Raw genomic sequence first — 17,467 nt, forward strand, 5'->3', positions numbered from 1 at the left:
GCAGCGGGACCGGGGGGGCAAGAGGGAACCGGGGATGCAGCCGGGGCCCATGGGTGCAACGGGGGTCCCGGCCGGTGCAGAGGGACCCAGGGTGCACGGAAGGCCTGGGGGGAGCCGAGGGGTCCCGGGGTGCCCGGTGGGGCAGATTGAGGAGCCGGGGGTCCTGTGCGAGCCGGGGGTCCCCGGTCCCCGTCCTGGGGACACCCCGCAGGGTCGCCGTGCAGCCCGGGGCTGCCCGCGGGTACCGGCACCGAGCGCTGCGCCCCGCGGAGCTGCGGCGGCCCCGCTGCGCGGAGCCGGTGGGATGCGGATGGGAAGAGGGCCCCGGAATCCAGGGCAGAGCCAAAGCGAGCAGCCGCTCGTGGGAGGCCTCAGCTGCTCCACACCGCAGCGCAACTGCTGGCCCTTGGGAGAGCACTGGCTGCAGCCGAGCGGGCAGCGGTCCCACCGGCACCCACGGCCAGGACCAGGACCGGAACCAAGACAAGCATCGGAACCGGGACCAGGAGCGGGATGGGGGGACTCGAACTCGCGACAACGCAGGCGCCGCCTGCCAGGCCCCGCCGCCGTTGCTAGGGCGGGACCTCGAGTTGCTAGGGGGCGTGTCCTTCAGGTTCAAGCCCCGTCCCGTTGCAGCCATCCTCGCGAGATCTGACTTCCTGTTGCCTGGAGACGGCGGCGCGGGCGGGTGCAGCCATGGTGAGGACCGGGCCCGGGACCGGGACCGAGACCGAGACCGGGACCCGGCCGGGCCCGGGACCGGGCCGGGCCGGGCGCCGCGGGGGGTTCTGCGCCTGGGCCTGGGCCTAGGCCGGGCTCTGGTGCCTGGCCCGGCTATGGGCGCCGGGTTGAGCCCCTCGGTCCCGCGCACTCCCGCGTCCYGATTTCCCTCCGCAGGCTCCCAAAAAGAAGGGCGTCAGGAAGGGCAAGGCGGGCCGCGCGCCGGCCGTGGCGGACGGCGTGTCCCCCGAGGACATGAGCAAGGAGCAGGTGAGCGCCCGCCCGCGCGGGGCCCCAATCCGGCACGTCGCAGGCAGCGCGGCCCTCGTGCCGGTACCACGGCCCTGGTACCGGTTCTGTGGCCCTGGTACCGGTCTCGCGGCCCGCCCAGCGCCTCTCCTGCCCCCTCCGGCCTCGCGTCGCGCTCCCTGCCGCTGCCCTGCAGCGCTCTGCTYGCCGGCCCGCTGCCCTCGCTGCCCCAGGCCCGCCTGGATAACCCTGGCACCTCGCTTCCTCGCGCTGGTGCTGGGAGGAAGGTGCCYGACGAGGACAGGCCAGCCCGGTTACGTGCTCCGTGTGGTGTGGGTTTCCCTGCAGCAAGTGCCCTGCCTGGCAGGCAGGTGCTCTTGGAAGAGCCTTTCYGTGTCCTGCAGGCCCGCTGCCTGGCTGCTCGCAGCCCTAACTGGCGCAGACAGGTCTCTGCATGGCCTCGTGCTCAGCCCCGTGATCCTGGTGCCTTGCAGCCCGCCGCACTCGCCACAAAACACGTTTCCTCGCGAGCAGGAGGCTCCGCTCGGTGCCACAAGGAGCTGGAGGGTGTAGCCCCTTTCCTGTATTCAGCTCCTCCAGGAGCTGCGCTCGGGTTGGGCTCTGCTGGGCATCCTGCAAGCCCTGGAGAAGCTGCTCCTGTCCCAGGRACCCTTCTGCCTGTGAGATCTTCTGCTAGTGGCGTCCCAGGGGGGTGGTCCTGGCACTGGGAGACATGATACGAGTCCTGGTTCTTAGGGGAGGAAAATATTTCATTGCTCCCTTCTGGAGGCTGAGRGTTTGCTGCCAGGTCCTGTGCAAACCCCACTCCTTCCACATGTCTCTTGGCCCCTCTTGTCCTGCGCTTTCCTGTACCATTAAAAGCCACTGTGTCCCTCCAGGGTTATGACAGGATTTGCTATGATGTCCTGAAAGAACCTTGATTCAGTTTCTTCTTCAGGGGACATGTCTGCCCGAGGCCTCCTTTCCCCTTATTTGACTCTCCGCGTTGGCTTTGCAGCTGGAGGAACACGTTGGGCGTCTCCGGGAGGAGCTGGACCGGGAACGGCAGGAGCGCAACTACTTCCAGCTGGAGCGTGACAAGATTCACACCTTCTGGGAGATCACCCGGCGGCAGCTGGAGGAGAAGAAAGCAGAACTGCGGAACAAGGACCGCGAGATGGAGGAGGCGGAGGAGAGGCACCAAGTGGAGATCAAGGTGGGAGGCCAGGTGTGAGTGACTGGACTGGGMAGGAGCTGTGTGTGAGCTCGAAGAGGAGGAGACGGAAGGGAGGAAGAGGAGGAGATGGGCAGGATGCAAACCAGGGCATTTCAGCCAGTGCTGCAGCTCCAGGGAAGTTCCTGTCGGCACCTCCTGAAGCCCCTCGCCTGGCCTGCGGCTTGTGTCTAGGTTTACAAGCAGAAGGTGAAGCACCTGCTGTACGAGCACCAGGAGAACCTCACCGAGCTGAAGGCGGAGGGCACCCTGTCCATGAAGCGGGCCCAGAAGGACCACTGGGCCCAGGAGATGGAGCTGTGGAAGGATGTGCGCTCCTTGAAAGTGGAGCTCAAGGAGCAGGAGCTGGCCAACGAGGTGGTGGTGAAGAACATGCGCCTGGTGAGTCCGTGCCGGGAGGGACGGCGGCTCTGGACTGCACCGAGTGAGTGGCACACGAGGCTCATTTGTGGCAGAGGGGAGTGCTGGGGCCCTTGGCTGCTTCCCAGGGCTGCCCTGGGCTGCTGGTCCCTGCCCCATTGTGCAAGGAAGAGTGTCCTGGGCACGGGACTGCAGAGCGGGGTGTGGAGTTCAGTGCCCATGCTGTCCTGAGCTGCGCTGCCTCTGTTTTTATGAGGTGCACTTTGGCTGCAGAAGGGATGAGGGCCCCCAGCCTGCGTTGCATGGGGTGCAGTGACCTCAGCGTTGGGTTAGCAGCCTCTAACGTGCGCCGTCTCCGTGGCAGAAACAAGAGGAGGAGATCACGCAGCTCTGCAGTGACTTTGAGAGACAAGTGAAAGGTGAGGACATGCGGGACACCCTCTTGTCACTGCGCCGGGGGAGGCACCTCGGGGCTCGCTGCACTGCTGGGCCCCCTGCATGGAGCATCTTGCTCAAAGGGGCTGTTTTTCCGCCCCCTGCCAATTGCTGCTGCCCCAGTTGCTGCTGCCCCTGCTCCTGGGCTGCCTCGCCGCGCGGCCYRCGGCGCTCCGAGCTCCCGGAGCAGMGGGGCCGAGGCRCGGGCTCACGTGGAGGCAGGGCTGCTGTCACCAGGCCGCGCGCCGCAGTGGCCACGCGAGCCCTTGCCGGTGTCGCTCCGCGCTCGGCTGTGTCCCTGTCCCYRTGGGGRAYGTTGCAGGTTCTCCCGGGCTCACTTGGAGCCTTTCCAGTGCCCTGCTTCCAGGCTGCTATTTCTGGGCTCTGCTCCCTGTGGCTCTGCACGCGGGGCGGCGGGGACAGCGGTGCCATCGGTGACATCCCACCCCAGAGCGCGGCTGCCGCGGCGCGTGCCGGGCTGGCACGTCCCAGCCGAGCAGGGGGTGGGCGCAGAGCCGCCGCGCGGGTCTCGCTCAGCCCCCTCTGCTCAACCCAGAGATCGAGGCCAAGTACAACAAGAAGATGCAGGTGCTGCGGGACGAGCTTGACCTGCGCAGAAAGACGGAAATCCACGAGGTCGAGGAGAGGAAGAACAGCCAGATCAGCGTGCTCATGAAGAACCACGAGAAGGCCTTCAGTGACATCAAGAACTACTACAATGATGTCACCCTCAATAACCTGGCGCTCATCAACACGCTCAAGGTAGTGCCAGCCTCCTCCCCTGGCCCCACTGTCCCAGGTTGCGTGTGGAGCGTGGCCGTTCCACTGGGGAACGGGTCCTGTAAGGTTTGCACGGGAGCTGGCCACGGGTGCAGGTGCTGCTGCTGCGGCTCTCTTGGGAGAGCTGCTCGCACCGCTCGGGCGAAGCTCCTGCATGGGTGCAGCCGTGGCTGGCTGGGGATGGGGTCCCCGTGCAGCAGTGGGAAGGGGGTCCTGGCTGTGCAGTGCTCAGGGGCAGGTGGCAGCACTTGTGTGTTTCCAAGAACAGGAGCAGATGGAGGAGATGAGGAAGAAGGAGAATCACTTGGAAAAGGAGATGGCAGACATGCTGCTGCAGAACAAGCAGCTGACAGAGCGCCTGCAGCGGGCGCAGGAGCAGGTGTCTGAGCTGCAGAAGAAGTTGACCCACTACGAGAAGGACAAGGAGGCTCTGAGGGTGAGCGGCCTCTCCTGCTGAGCCCCTTCCCGTCCCTTCCCTTTCCAAGCCACCCGAGCTGCTGGCTGGAGCGGAGCTGCTCAGCACTGACCTCTGCTGCTCAGCCCAGAGCTGCTTGGCCGGAGTGCCAAGCAAATCCCTAAGCTTAGCTCCTTGATTACACCTCCCTTGGGACTCCCAGGGCTTGCTCTGAGTAGCCCTGCTGCAGAGAGGGAGGGAGATGCTTCAGGTACTGCCAGGATTTCTCACCCCTACACTTCTTTGCTGGTCACTGTCCTCCCTTGCTGGAGCTCATCCCACACCTTCCAGGGAAGTCTGCACTCCTTAATGATCTCTTCCCATYTCCAGAACACAAAAGCTCATTTGAAAGTCAGCCAGAAGGAACTGAAAGATCTTCAGTGGGAACACGAAGTGCTGGAGCAGAGGTTTGGTAAGGTGAGAGCTGCAGGTGGGCCTGGACAACCCCTTTCCTTCCTCAGARCCTCCCATCTTTGCAGAGGCTGCGGAGGCAGTGCTGAGCTAAGGGTTTTCTGAAGATCTGATGCAGTGCTGAGCGTTAGCTGCTGTTTCCAACAAAGCTTCTTGTGGCTTTGACATCTCCYGTGCTCAGCAGACAGGCCCGGCCTTGTACTTGGCTGAGCGATAACACACGCTCCGATGCTCCCCGGCCGGCCGGCGGACGCCTGGCTGCGGCAGCGGGTCCGGAGCAGAGCCCCCGGGGAGGGAGCTGGGGACAGTCCAGGGACAAACTGGGACAGGAGCCCTGTCACAGCCTTGTTCTGATGGAGTTTGGGGGTCACTGCCTCTGCTCGCTGGGCAGGGGCTGCTCGGGATGAGTTTAAGGAATATTGTGTTGTCTGAATTTGCCCAGACGCAGCCTCTCCCTCCCAGCTAACCCAGATAAATTTTCTGAGGCAGAGTAGAGCTCATTTGCAATTCGTAGAAATCCCCAGGAATATGAACATTGATCTGAGGCCTCRTTAGCAATCCGTCATTAAGGCAGCAACATATTCAGTGAATTCAGAAATAGGCTTTGGAGGAGACATCCTAATTAGGACACTTATTAACTAGCTGTGAGCCAGGGTCTCCTGCCAGTGCCGCCAGCTGCCGGGAGGAGAGGAGAGAGCCCTGAGTGCCAAGGGCATCTCGGGGCTCTAGAATAGCCCCTCGCACACGGGGCAGGGGGGAGTCACTCTGCTGCCTGCCRCAGCCGCCGGGTCGCTGCTTTGGAACAGGGAGGCTGTGGGCCTCCTTCTCTGGAGGTCCCCCAAACCCGCCTGGGTGCCGCCCTGTGCTCTGGGTGTCCCTGCTGGAGCAGGATGGTTGGACTGGATCATCTCCCTTCCAACCTCAACCATTCTGTGATTTGCGGGGCGTCCCGGGGAGCGCAGGAGGCAGAAGTGCCGAGGAGGGAAGCAGATCGGGTGCCAGGGGCACGGCGTGCCCCTCGCTGGGGCAGCCCGAGCTGCCGGGCCTGTTTGCTCTGTGGGCTGGTGCCACACGGCCACCTGAGCTGTGTCTGGGCACAGGTGCAGGCAGAGCGAGACGAGCTCTACGAGAAGTTCACCGAGGCCATTAACGAGGTGCAGCAGAAGACGGGCTTCAAGAACCTCCTCCTGGAGCGCAAGCTCAAAGGGCTCTTCAATGTCCTGGAGAAGAGGGAGGTGGAGCTCAACGAGGTGCTCGCAGCCTCCAACCTCGACCCRAGCGCCCTCTCCTTGGTCTCGCGCAAGCTGGAGGTACCAGGGCCCTGCGAAAGCTCCCGCCGCAGCAGGGCTGGGTCCRGGGGCAAACACAGACCGGGGACCCTGTGAGCGAGGCTGGGGCAGGGCTGGGCTGTGTGGTGGGGACGGGTCCCCCTCGTGCCCACGCTGGGGGCGTCTGCCCAAGGATGAGCCTGCAGAGCTGGGGTGCTGCGAGGAGCAGCTCAGAGGGTGGCCCAAGGATCCCGGGTCGGATGCGCCCCGTGAAGGGCAGCGCCCCCGGCCCGGGCTGCAGCGTGTCCTGACCGCCCTGCAGAGCAGAGCGCCAGGCTCCTGCCCTCACACGCTGCTCCCCACTCTCCCTATGGGAGAGCGGCCCCAGGCTGCGCCCCAGGCCTGGGTGCAGGTGGCACTTGGATCTGGGCTCCTTCTCCCAGGTGCACAAGGCAGGGAGGGCGCAGGGAGCTCGCAGACCCTCCGCGGCCCCTCGGCCTGGCCCCGCTGCCTGCAGACACGGTGTGGGCCGCTTCCCGGGGGCTTTGCGATGTCTGCCACGCTAAAAATACTAACGCAGGGAGCCGGTGGCGCGGCGGCGGGACTTGGAGCCCCGCATTCCTGGGGCCCRCGGCAGCAGTAACCGGAGAGGTGGCAGATCCCGTCCGAGCTGGGGACGCGGGGACTCGTGTTCCTCGCGTAGCTCGGCTCCCAGCTCTCCTGCTGCGCCCGCGCGGGTGCCCTCGCCATGGTGCCCTCCGTGGCGCAGCACTAACAAAGCGCGGGGTGCCCTCCTGCGGGTGCCAGGGGAGGGCCGGGGCCACCCCGGGGCTGTGCGCTGCGGCCGGCGCAGCGGATGTCGCCGGGGCGAGCGGCAGGTGCCGCAGCCTGCGCAGCGCATTCCCGGGAGGCGCCGCGGCGGCCGCCGGGGCCGCAGCTGCCGGCCGCCCCGCATTCCTCGCGCAGCTGCCGCCTTCACGGGGAGACTCTCAGCCCCTAATTCCCCCGGTGCCGCCGCGGCAGGGAGGGAGGTGCCGCCGGGAGCAGGTGGCACCGTCGTCCCTGCCGCGCAGGGCCCAAGGCTGACGCAGCGCGGGCGCTGCGGGGAGGAGTGCGGGCTGGACGAGGGGGCTGCGTGTCTGGAAAGGGCTGCTCAGTACCCTGGGTCCCCCTTGGGTCCTGCCTGCGCTGCCGGGGGCTGTCAGTGCTGGCAGTGCCCGTGGGGCTGCCGTGCGCCGCCAGGCCTGGTGCCACCGTGGTGCCCGTCCTGAGGCCCGTGTCCCTTTGCAGGACGTGCTCGACTCTAAGAACAACACCATCAGGGACCTGCAGTTCGAGCTGGCGCGCACCTGCAAGGTGAGGGAAGGGCACCGGCACCTCGCGTGTGTGTTGGGCACTCTGAGGGGCCAAAGGAGGCGCGTGGCACTGAGGGGCCGGCAGCACACAGGTGCCTTCCCTTGCAGGCGCACAATGACCTGCTGCAGACGTTCGAGGCGAAGCTGGAGGCCTTCGGCATYCCCCGCGACAGCCTGGGCTTCAGGCCGCTGGAGATGCCCCTGCTGGGGCAGAGCRCGGGGCAGGGCCCCGCGGGGCTCGTGGCGGCGCCCACGTGACGCTGGCGCCCGCGCCGGGCCACCCGGTGCCACTCGGGTGCTCCGGCCGGCGCCGRCAGCGGGGCTGGCCCTGTCTGCACCCCATTAAAGAGCCCCACTTGGGCACGGGCCTCCGGGTGTCCTCCTTTTTCCCAAGGTGCTGGAGCCACCTCAGCACCCAGGACAGGTGCCCAGCGGGGCTGCAGCAAGGTGCTCCGGAGCCCGCAGAGCTGCTTGGAGCCTTTAATGGTGCCGAGGGCCGCGGTGCCGCACGCCCCGAGCCGCCCCGCGCTCAGCTGCCCTGGTACGCGGTGTAGGAGTAGGGGCTGATCAGCAGCGGCAAGTGCAGCTTCTGCGCAGGGTCCGCGATGGTGAAGACGACCTGGGGCCGAGCGGAGGCAGCGGGAGGTGGAGCTGGTGCTGCCGCCTCCGTCCCGCCCACAGCAGGACCCGGGGCAGGTGCCGCCGGGCCCGTCTGGGCGCTGGGGCCCCGTTCTCAGCGCTCGGCGGCTCCGCGTGAGCCGCCGCTCCGGCAGAACCGGCCCGCGCCCGCGGCGGGACGCACCTCCACGTAGGGGTAGAGGCTGCTGTGGCCCAGGCCCTGCCAGTACGGCGCCGTCTCGAAGCGCAGCTTGTAGGTGCTGGCCGCGGCCTGGCCCGGCGCCAGCAGGGGCAGGCAGCGCCCGTCCTCGTCCGTCACCCTGCGGCGGAGCAGCAGCCCCTGCGGCAGCCGGCCCGGGGCAGGGCGCCGCAGCCGCCCTCCRGCCCTACCTCTGCACCAGCTCCGTCCACTGCGTTCCCGGGCCCTGCAGCCGCGCCAGGCGCAGCGCCAGCCCCGCCGCCGGCCGCCCCGTCACCGTGTTGAGCACGTGCGTGGTCACGGAGCCCTCCAGCTGCTCCGAGGAGCCCTCGGCCTGCGGAGGAGGGAGCAGAGAGGCCGGGAGCGCCTGTGGCACTGTTCGCCCCTGCTCGCGCTGCGCCTGGTGTCCCTCTCGGGGACGCGGTATCCCAGCTCCAGGCCCTGAGGATGTGGCCCTGACCTGCCACCCTGCGAGCCTGCAGTGACACGCGGTGTCACCGCATGGACTTTACCCATGCGGAGGCTCTAGGGGCGCCGGGCGTGCTCGGCAGGATGGACTGTGCCGCGCTCGCTGGTGCAGGGGAGGCTGCGGCCGCCGCTGCTCCCGGCAGGACGGGCTGTGCCGCCCGCGCCGCGCTCGCYGGTGCAGGGGAGGCTGCGGCCGCCGCTGCTCCCGGCAGGACGGGCTGTGCCGCCCGCGCCGCGCTCGCCGGTGCAGGGGAGGCTGCGGCCGCCGCTGCTCCCGGCAGGACGGGCTGTGCCGCCCGCGCCGCGCTCACTGCTGCAGGGGAGGCTGCAGCCACCAGGGCCATCAACCCAGCTGCCCCGCGCCCGCCCGCCCGCGTACCTGCGCGCCCTCCGCGGTGCCGAGCCGCCCGCGCGACCCCATGGCGCTGCCGTCGCCGCTACCCGCGCTCCTCCCCGCGTGCGGGCTGCAGGCGGCTCCCGTGGGCGGCGCCGGGCCCTGGGCACCACGGGCGCCGCGCCAGGAGGAGCCACGCGCCAGCGCCGGAGCAGGGCGCCCGCGGGCTCACCTGCACCGTGATGACGGCCGTGGCGGTGCTCCTGAGTCCCGTGCCCTCCATATCCGCAGCCTGCACCTCCAGCGTGTACTCGGGCACTCCCTGCAGCCAAGGGGACACTGTGCACCCGTGTCCGCAGGGGCCGGGGGCACCGAGCGCCCGCGCGGGGACGCGGGCCGGGCCTCACCTCCGCCTGCAGCCCCGGCGCCGCCACGGAGATGACGCCGGTGCTCTTGTCAATGGAGAACATGGGGCTCTGCGAGTCCGGCCGCTGGTGCAGGATGGAGTAGGTGACCACCCCGTTGAGGGAGCTCACGGCGTCGTCCGCATCCGTGGCCAGCACCTGCATCACGGAGGTGCCTGGGAGCAYGGAGAGCTGATGGTGCCGGCCCGACCCACCGCCCCACGAGCCCCACGGCCACCCACTGCCACCGACCTGGCGCGGCCCCCTCCGGCACGGAGCCATGGAAAACCGCCTGGGAGAACACGGGCCGGTTGTCGTTCTGGTCGGTCACGGTGATGATGATCTCCATGGGGTCCTCCACGGGCTGCCCGTTGGCCGACACGGCGTGGGAGAAGAGCTGCGGGGCGCGTGGTCAGAGTGGCACGGGGACGCGGCCCCGCGGCCGCCCCGGCGCCYGGCTCACCACGTATCTGCTGATCTCCTCCCTGTCCAGCRRCTKCGTCACCTTCAGCCACCCCGTCTCCCGCTCGATGGTGAAGACGCCCACGGGGGGGGTGTCCGCCCCCTGCCCCGTGATGCTGTAGAAAACCTTGGTCTCCTTGTCCTTGYTGGACTTGATCTGGAGGCAAGAGGAGGGGAGGTCAGGGGGACTCGCGGCTCCTGCACGGGCACGGGGACGAGGTGCCACCTACCTGCACRAGGTTCTTGGGGAAGGGGCCGCGCTCGTTCTCCGAGCAGCTGATGGGCGGGATGACCCAGTCCCTCTTCTGCCTCCGCAGGGCTCCGGGCGGCGCGGGCAGCGCCGCGAGCTGCAGGGCCGCGGGGCGCTCGGCTCTGCCCGCGGCTCCAGCCACCCCCGGGGCTGAGCGCGGCTGCTCTGCGCCCGGCAGCGCCCCCGCYGCACGCCCGACCGGCAGGGCCAGGAGGAGGAGGAGGGCGAAGGCAGCGGGCACCATGGCTGCCGCCTGCTCCTCCGGCGCTGCAGCTGCTCCCAGTGCTGGCTGACAAAGTCCGCGGGGCAAGGCCGGCTCCCGGGCATGGGGCAGGGCCCCGGCCCCYCCCGGCCTGCGCCCCTGGCGTCGCCCCAGGACCAGCCCTGCCCGCCGAGCGGTGGGGCCGGGGGCACTGAGGCCCCTCACAGGGTCCCCCTACCCGGTGCCGCAACGCAGGGCCAGCCCGGCTGCCCATCCAGCCCCCYGCGGGGCCCCCACCCACGAGTGTGTGTCCGTGGGGACCCTTCCACGGRGGACCCATCTGGGAGAGGGGGTACACATCTACAGGAGTCCCCGCCGTGGATGCCTGTCCACGGGGTGGCCTCCACGAGTCCCCGGCTCCGGGGTCCCGTCCGTGGTGCCGCATCCCGGGGTGCCCGTGTCCGCTCCGGGGCTCGGCGGGGCGGCGCCGCGGGGGGGGCCGAGGGCGGAGCGGGCCGGGCCGGGCCCCCCCCGCCGCGCTCCCCGACGGCACCGCCCGCGCCGCGGGCGCCTCTTTCTGCTAATGGCGGCGCGGGGCGGGAGGCGGCGACGGCCCGGCCCGGCCCGGCCCGAGGGGACGAACTCGCGGCCCGCGGCACCGGAGCCCGACGGGGCCCAAACGCAGCCCTGAGAGCCGCCGGGGCTGGGGGGGGGGCTGCGCCCACCGGGCGCCCCCGGCCCCGTGATGAGCGGGGCGGCGCAGCCCGAGGGGCCCGCGGGGCCGCCGCGGTGCTCGGGGCGGGCGGCGGGGCGGGCCGGGGCGGTACCTGCCCGCGGCGGCCTCACCTGGAGCGGCGCGTTAAAGGCGGCGGGGCGGGACGGGGCGGCGCAGCGCAGAGCCGGGCCCGGCGGCGGCGGACGGGCCATGCGGGGGCCGCGCGGCGGGCTCGGCCCGCGCCTGCTCCTCCTGCTGCCGCTGCTACCGGCCGCCGCCGCGCTCGCCGCTGCCCCCGGTGCTCCCCCCGGTGCTCCCCCGCGCACAGGTGAGTGCGGCCCCAAGCGGGGGCAGGGGCGGCCGCCCCGGGGGGCATCGGGGGGAACGGGGGCGATACCCCCAGCGGGCACCGGTTGCCCCGGGGAGGCGAAATCTGTCGCCTTGCTCCGGAGCGCGGCTGCTCCTGGGGGGCCGGGGACCGCCCCAGACCGGGTCCCGGGAGGCTCTTTCCGTGCCCGGGGGTCTCGCTGCGGCATCTCCCGGGGATGGAGCTCGGCCGTGGCCGGGCTGGGGTCCCCCGGGTGCCGGGCCAGGCTGGGGGGSCGGTTTGCGCCCCCGGTGCGGGACCGGACCGGGGTCGGCGCTTCCCGGTCTCCGGGCCACGCTGCGCCCCCGGGCGGCCCCGCGCTGGGGAGGGGCCGGCTCTGCCCCCCGGGTGGGGGCTGGGCCGGGGGCTCGGCCCTTCCCAGCCTCTTGTGCTCCCAGTCCACCCGCCCCTCTCCTCGCTGTGGGGCTGATCTCGACCAGGGCCCGGGGCGGTGGGGCGGCCCTGCCCCAGGACCAAGTCCCTCAGCCTGGCCTCGCCTCGGGGCTCCGGAGCCGGCTCATCCCGGCGCCGCAGCCTCCGCTCCAGCCTGGCCCAGGGCCCTGGGGCGCCCACAGCCCACGGGCAGGGGGGGTGCCGGGCCGTGCAGCGCTGCAGGGTGGGTGCCCTCGCTGCAAGGGAGACCAGGCCCAGGCGCAGCCGCTGCCGCAAGCGTGGGAGCCGCCGCTGGCGGGACATGGCACGGGCTGCCCGCTCGGGGCCTCCCGTGGGGACGGCTGCCTGGCCGCCCGTGCCAGCTTAATGGCTGCGGGCGCCAGAAGCTCCACAGCAAGAGCTGCGTTGGGCCGGGGTGCAGCCTCACCCTGGCCAGCCTGGCCATGAGCGGCAGGAGCCAAGTGCTGCAGCCCTGGGGGGCTGCAGGGGGGCTGGCCCCAGGGGCTGGCCGTGCACGGTGGCTATGGGGTACAGCGCTGGCCCTGCTGCCCAGCCCCCTGCAGCAGCGCCCGGGGTGAGGGGCAGCTCCCCGCGGCAGTACTTGCCCCTGCAGAGCAGGGCACCGCGCACACGGGGACCGAGGCCTGGCCCCGTGACGCCGCCGCCATCATCTGTCCTTATTGCCCCTGCCAGGCAGGGAGAGCCTGTTGGCTCTGCCCCCGGCACCAGAGCTGTCCCCGGGGTGCCCTGCGGCCTCACGCGGGGCCTCCAGAGCGGGGCCGGGCTCAGCGTGTTGCGCAGCCTCCCATGGCCTTGGCGCCCGGCGGCACCTCCGAGCGGCCGACGGAGCCGCATTATGGAAGCTAATCCCCTAATCCCGCAGGCTGCCGGGGTGTGAGGGGAGCAGACGCATCCGGTGCCGCGCGGACGATGCAGCGGGTGCCCCAGGGCGAGACGTGGAGGGCTGGGAGCAGGGCTGCTCCTGGGAGTTCCCATCACTGGGAAATCCTGCTGGGCGCCGGAGCGCGGCGCCGCGGCGGCCGCCCCGCGGGGGCTCGGGGCAGCTCCCGGCTGGAAGCCGCCTCCTCCCTCCCCGCGTGCCGCAGCCGGGCCAGCTCTAATGCGGATCACGAGGCTCGCAGGGCTGGCCGGGGGCCGAGCGCGTGGCAGCGCGAGGAGCCGKCCTTGGGCCGAGGGAGCCGCTCCGGAGCAACCCCGGAGCTCCAGGTCCCTGTGATCCGGGGCCTGACTGCAGTGCAGGGGTCACATCCTGCTCCAAGGTGTCCACTGGGACCGACCGTGCTGTCTTGCAGGGGATTTCGGAGACCAGCGCACGGCAGAGGAGCTCTGGGTGCCCGTGGAGGGGCCGCTGGTGTCAGGACACCCGCAGGTAGMGCCCCGGCCCTCGGGGCCCTGCCCCGCGCGGTGCCCGCGCACCCTGCGCCTCATCCTGTCCCTTCCCCGCAGGAGGCTGCTGCAGCACCCGGGCCAGCACCCGGCGGCCCCCACGCACCCCTGCGGAGGCGGAAGAGGGACTGGGTGATCCCTCCCATCAAGGTTCCTGAAAATGAGAGGGGGCCCTTCCCCAAAAAAATGGTCCAGGTGCGGACGTGTCCATTTGGGTCTCGATGCTTGGGTAGCGCCACGTGCATCAAGGGCACAGCAAGGTGCCGGCCGTGCCCATCACCCCTGCGTCAGGGCTGTATCTTCCCCCCCCCCCAGATCAAATCCAACCGGGACAGGGAGTCCAAGATCTTCTACAGCATCACGGGGCAGGGGGCAGACACCCCCCCCGAGGGCGTCTTCACCATCGAGAAGGAGACGGGCTGGATGAAGGTGACGCAGCCGCTGGACCGCGAGCACATGGACAAGTACCACGTAGGTGGCAGCGGGGGGGACGCCGGGCGCCTGGCGGGCAGGCGCCGCTCAGCCCTTCCACCCGCAGCTTTTCTCCCACGCCGTGTCGGAGAATGGGGAGCCCGTGGAGGAGCCCATGGAGATCATCGTGACGGTGACCGACCAGAACGACAACCGGCCCGTGTTCGCCCACGAGGTGTTCAGGGGCTCCGTGCCTGAGGGGGCTTTGCCAGGTAGGGGCGGGCTGCGGCGCCCTGGGGACCACAGGTGACTGTCCCTGGCACCGACGTGGCCGCACGTCCCTGCAGGCACCGCCGTGATGCAGGTGAACGCCACGGACGCCGACGACAGCGTCGAGAGCTACAACGGCGTCATCGCCTACTCCCTGCTGGGCCAGGAGCCGCGCCAGCCCCACGCGCAGATGTTCACCATCAACCGCGCCACRGGCACCATCAGCGTCATCGCCAGCGGGCTGGACCGCGAGGTGGGCGCGGGGGCGGCCGCGGGGCAGGGGTGTCCGTCCCCCTTGCGCGGGTGTCCTCACGGTGTGTGTCCCCTTGCAGCGCGTGCGGCAGTACACGCTGACCATGCAGGCGGCCGACCTGGACGGCCAGGGGCTCACCGCCACCGCGCTGGCCGTCATCGATGTCACCGATGTCAATGACAATGCCCCCGAGTTTGAGCCCAAAACGGTAACGCTGGGGACAGGGCACCATCCSCGTGCGTGATGGGGTTCATCCCCGTGCATAGCGGGGCTTGTCCCCGTGCATGGCAGCCCCAGACTCGCACATGGGTTGAGCAGCCCCGTGCATGGCAGTGATCGGCCCCGTGCACGGTGGCACCAGGCTCGTGCGGGGTGGTGATGGTTTCTGTACGTGGTGGTGGGCAGCCTCTTGCACGGCCGCACYGGGCTTATGCAGGGGTTGACTGGCCCTGTGCGTGGGTCGAGTCGCCCCGTGCACGGCAGTGCACTGCTCTGTGCACAGTGTCACCAGGCTCGTGCACGGGTCCAGCGGCCTCGCGCACGGCAGTGACCGTCCTGCGCAGGGGCGCCCAGGCTGGAGCAGGACGGTGCCGGGGGGCACGAGGCTCGTGCAGGCTGCGGCAGCGCCGGCTCCGCGCGYGGACGGGCCGTGGTGGCGGGCGGGCGCTCAGCGCTGTCCCCGCAGTACGCGGCGGCCGTGCCGGAGAACGCCGCCGGGCGGGAGGTGGCGCGGCTGGCCGTGACGGACCTGGACGAGCCGGGCACGCCGGCGTGGCGCGCCGTCTACTCCATCGTGCGCGGTGACRACGGCGGCGCCTTCTCCATCACCACCGACCCTGGCAGCAACGAGGGCGTCCTGCGCACTGCCCAGGTGCGTGCACGGTCGGGGGGCTCTCCACGTYCCCCCTAACCTGGCACCCGCTCACAGAGATGTCCCCCCCTCAGGGGCTGGACTACGAGGCCCAGGAGCAGTTCGTGCTGCTGGTGGYGGTGGCCAACGAGGCGCCCTTCGCCCTGCGGCTGCCCACGGCCACGGCCACGGTGACGGTCAGCGTGGAGGACGTCAACGAGGCGCCCGCCTTCGAGCCGCCGCTGCGGCTGGCGCGGGTGGCCGAGGATGTGCCGCTGGGACACAGCATCGGCACCTGCAGCGCRCGCGACCCCGACCGCGCGCAGGCCCAGAGCGTCACGTGAGCCGAGCGGGGGGCAGCGGGRGGTCCGGCCCCAGCGCCCGTGTCCCCCTCAACGCTGCCGCCTCCCCACGCAGGTACCTGCTGGCCAACGACCCGGCGGGGTGGCTGGCGGTGCAGCCRGACAGCGGGCTGGTGACGACGCGCGCCCCGCTCGATCGCGAGTCGCCCTTCGCCAGGAACAGCACCTACGCGGCCGTGCTGCTGGCCGTGGACAATGGTGAGGACCGCGGTCCCGCGGCTCGCGTGCCAGCAAGGGGGGGGTCCCCACAGGCCCCCCAACATTGCTGCCCCTCTGGTAGGAGCGCCGCCGGCCACGGGCACTGGCACCTTGCTGCTCACCCTGCTCGACGTCAACGACCACGGCCCCGAGCCCGAGCCCCGCGCCATCGTCGTCTGCAACCGCAGCCCCCAGCCCCAGGTCCTGGCCATCGTGGACCGCGACCTGCCGCCCAACACGGCGCCCTTCCACGCCGAGCTGGCCCACGGCTCGGCGCAGAGCTGGGCCGCCGAGGTCGGCAGCGACGGTGAGCGCGGACGGGKCCCTTAGCTGGTGATGGGTGGGGATGGGGGCCCTTAACCGGTGCCCGGGGCTGGGGATKCAGTGAGGGGGTGTTAGCTGAGGCCCGAGGATGCGCGGGGGCACCGGGAGTCAGCGCTGCATGCGGCTGGGCATGTCCTTAGGGTGCCGTTACCTGGTGCAGCCCAGAGACGGTGCAGCGTGGGGCTGCTTGATGCGCCTAAGGGGGCCATTACCTGGAGCCTGGGCATGCACGTGGGTGCTGCAGCCGCTGCAGCGTGGGGCTGCAGCTGCCTCTGTGGTCTGCTAGCAGGAGCCTGGGGATGCACGTGGGTGCCCGTAGCCAGTGCAATGTGGGGCTGCAGATGCATCTAAGGGGCTGCTGGCCGGTGCCTGGGGATGCAGCCGGTGCCCGGCGGGGCCTGACAGCCTCTCGCGCAGACACGGTGACGCTGCGGCTGACGGCGCCGCTGGAGCAGGCCCTGTACAGCGTCTACCTGCGGCTGGTGGACGCGCAGGGCAAGGAGCAGCTCACGGTGGTGGCGGCGCAGGTGTGCGCGTGCGAGGGGCACGCGGAGCGCTGCGCCGCCGCACCGCTGCCCGCCACCGCCACCATGCCCCTGCTGCTGGCCGCGCTGGGCGCCGTCCTCGCCTTCCTGCGTGAGTGCCGGGGACACGGGGGGCACAGGGACCCGGAGCGGGGTCAGGGCGCCGCTCACCCGCTCCTGCCCCCAGTGCTGCTGCTGCTGCTGCTGCTGCTCGTCCGGAGGAGGAGGAGGGCGGCCAAGGAGCCGCTGCTGCTGCCCGAGGACGACACCCGGGACAACATCTTCTACTACGGCGAGGAGGGCGGCGGCGAGGAGGACCAGGTGGGCACAGGGTGCTGAGCAGGGGTTCCSGGCCCGCGGCRCTGGATCCTGACCTGCCCCCCGGCTCGGTGCCGTCCCCGCGCAGGACTACGACCTGAGCCAGCTGCACCGGGGGCTGGACGCCCGCCCCGAGGTCACCCGCAACGACGTGGCGCCCCCCCTGAACGCGGCGCCCCAGTACCGGCCGCGTCCCGCCAACCCCGACGAGATCGGCACCTTCATCGACGAGGTGGGTGCCCCGCGCGCCCCGCGGCGCCGCCGCCCGCGCCCGCCCGCGCCCACCGCCCCCTCTGCGCCCCCAGAACCTGCAGGCGGCCGACACGGACCCCACGGCCCCCCCCTACGACTCGCTGCTCGTCTTCGACTACGAGGGCAGCGGCTCGGAGGCCGCCTCGCTCAGCTCGCTCGGCTCGTCCGCCTCCGACCGCGACCAGGACTACGACTACCTGCACGAGTGGGGCGGCCGCTTCAGGAAGCTGGCCGAGCTCTACGGCGGCGGCCAGGACGACGACTAGAGCCCCCCGGCGCCCCCTCCCCGTGCCTTGGGGCTGGGGCTGCCCCCCVTGCCCCCCATCAAGTGTCCTTGCTTCTCCCCCCATTTTCCTCCCTTTTGTTTTTAACGGATAAGAAGCAGYGTAGTGCAGAGGTAGCTCTGGGGTGATGGGTTGTGGGGATGTTTTAAATAAAGGATGTTTTTTTAGACCCCCCCGGTGTGCGGTGGCTCCGTGTGCCCAGCACTGCTCTTTGCTTTCCCTGCCCGCTGTTTGCTCGGCCCTGCCTGGACTTTGGCCCCAGCTCCCTGGAAAGGGGGGAGCTGCGGCATCAGCCGCCCCTCTGCTCCCCGCCGGGTTCCCCGGGGTCCCCGTTGG

The 17,467-nt window shown here is 70.7% G+C and overlaps 3 protein-coding genes across 3 annotated transcripts; 2 read left to right on the top strand and 1 right to left on the bottom strand.

The window, feature by feature from the left end:
* The first annotated feature begins 903 nt into the window (after window positions 1–903).
* Window positions 904–7,524, top strand: GAS8 (growth arrest specific 8). The gene is made up of 10 exons (XM_026039601.1): window positions 904–990; window positions 1,988–2,185; window positions 2,378–2,584; window positions 2,928–2,982; window positions 3,555–3,760; window positions 4,047–4,214; window positions 4,563–4,649; window positions 5,744–5,953; window positions 7,202–7,267; window positions 7,375–7,524. The coding sequence occupies exons 1-10, from the start codon at window positions 976–978 to the stop codon at window positions 7,522–7,524; spliced, it is 1,362 nt and encodes a 453-aa protein (XP_025895386.1). The 5' UTR covers window positions 904–975.
* A 271-nt stretch (window positions 7,525–7,795) lies between these two features.
* Window positions 7,796–10,245, bottom strand: LOC112947504 (cadherin-1-like). The gene is made up of 8 exons (XM_026039610.1): window positions 9,982–10,245; window positions 9,753–9,908; window positions 9,542–9,686; window positions 9,293–9,465; window positions 9,118–9,207; window positions 8,275–8,417; window positions 8,069–8,204; window positions 7,796–7,885 (listed from the first exon to the last, which is right to left on the bottom strand). Exons 1-8 carry the CDS (start codon window positions 10,243–10,245, stop codon window positions 7,796–7,798), a joined length of 1,197 nt encoding a protein of 398 aa, XP_025895395.1.
* Window positions 10,246–12,608: 2,363 nt separating this feature from the next.
* On the top strand, window positions 12,609–17,286 carry LOC112947505 (B-cadherin-like). Its single transcript, XM_026039611.1, has 15 exons — window positions 12,609–12,627; window positions 12,992–13,068; window positions 13,146–13,280; window positions 13,401–13,556; window positions 13,624–13,768; window positions 13,844–14,019; window positions 14,099–14,227; window positions 14,705–14,890; window positions 14,965–15,209; window positions 15,287–15,429; window positions 15,512–15,736; window positions 16,171–16,389; window positions 16,465–16,598; window positions 16,684–16,827; window positions 16,901–17,286. The coding sequence occupies exons 1-15, from the start codon at window positions 12,609–12,611 to the stop codon at window positions 17,111–17,113; spliced, it is 2,346 nt and encodes a 781-aa protein (XP_025895396.1). The 3' UTR covers window positions 17,114–17,286.
* The last annotated feature ends 181 nt before the right edge of the window (window positions 17,287–17,467 follow it).

This window comes from Nothoprocta perdicaria, unplaced genomic scaffold, assembly GCF_003342845.1.
Source record: "Nothoprocta perdicaria isolate Ctin4 unplaced genomic scaffold, notPer1 scaffold_234, whole genome shotgun sequence".
NCBI classification, from domain to species: Eukaryota; Metazoa; Chordata; class Aves; order Tinamiformes; family Tinamidae; genus Nothoprocta; species Nothoprocta perdicaria.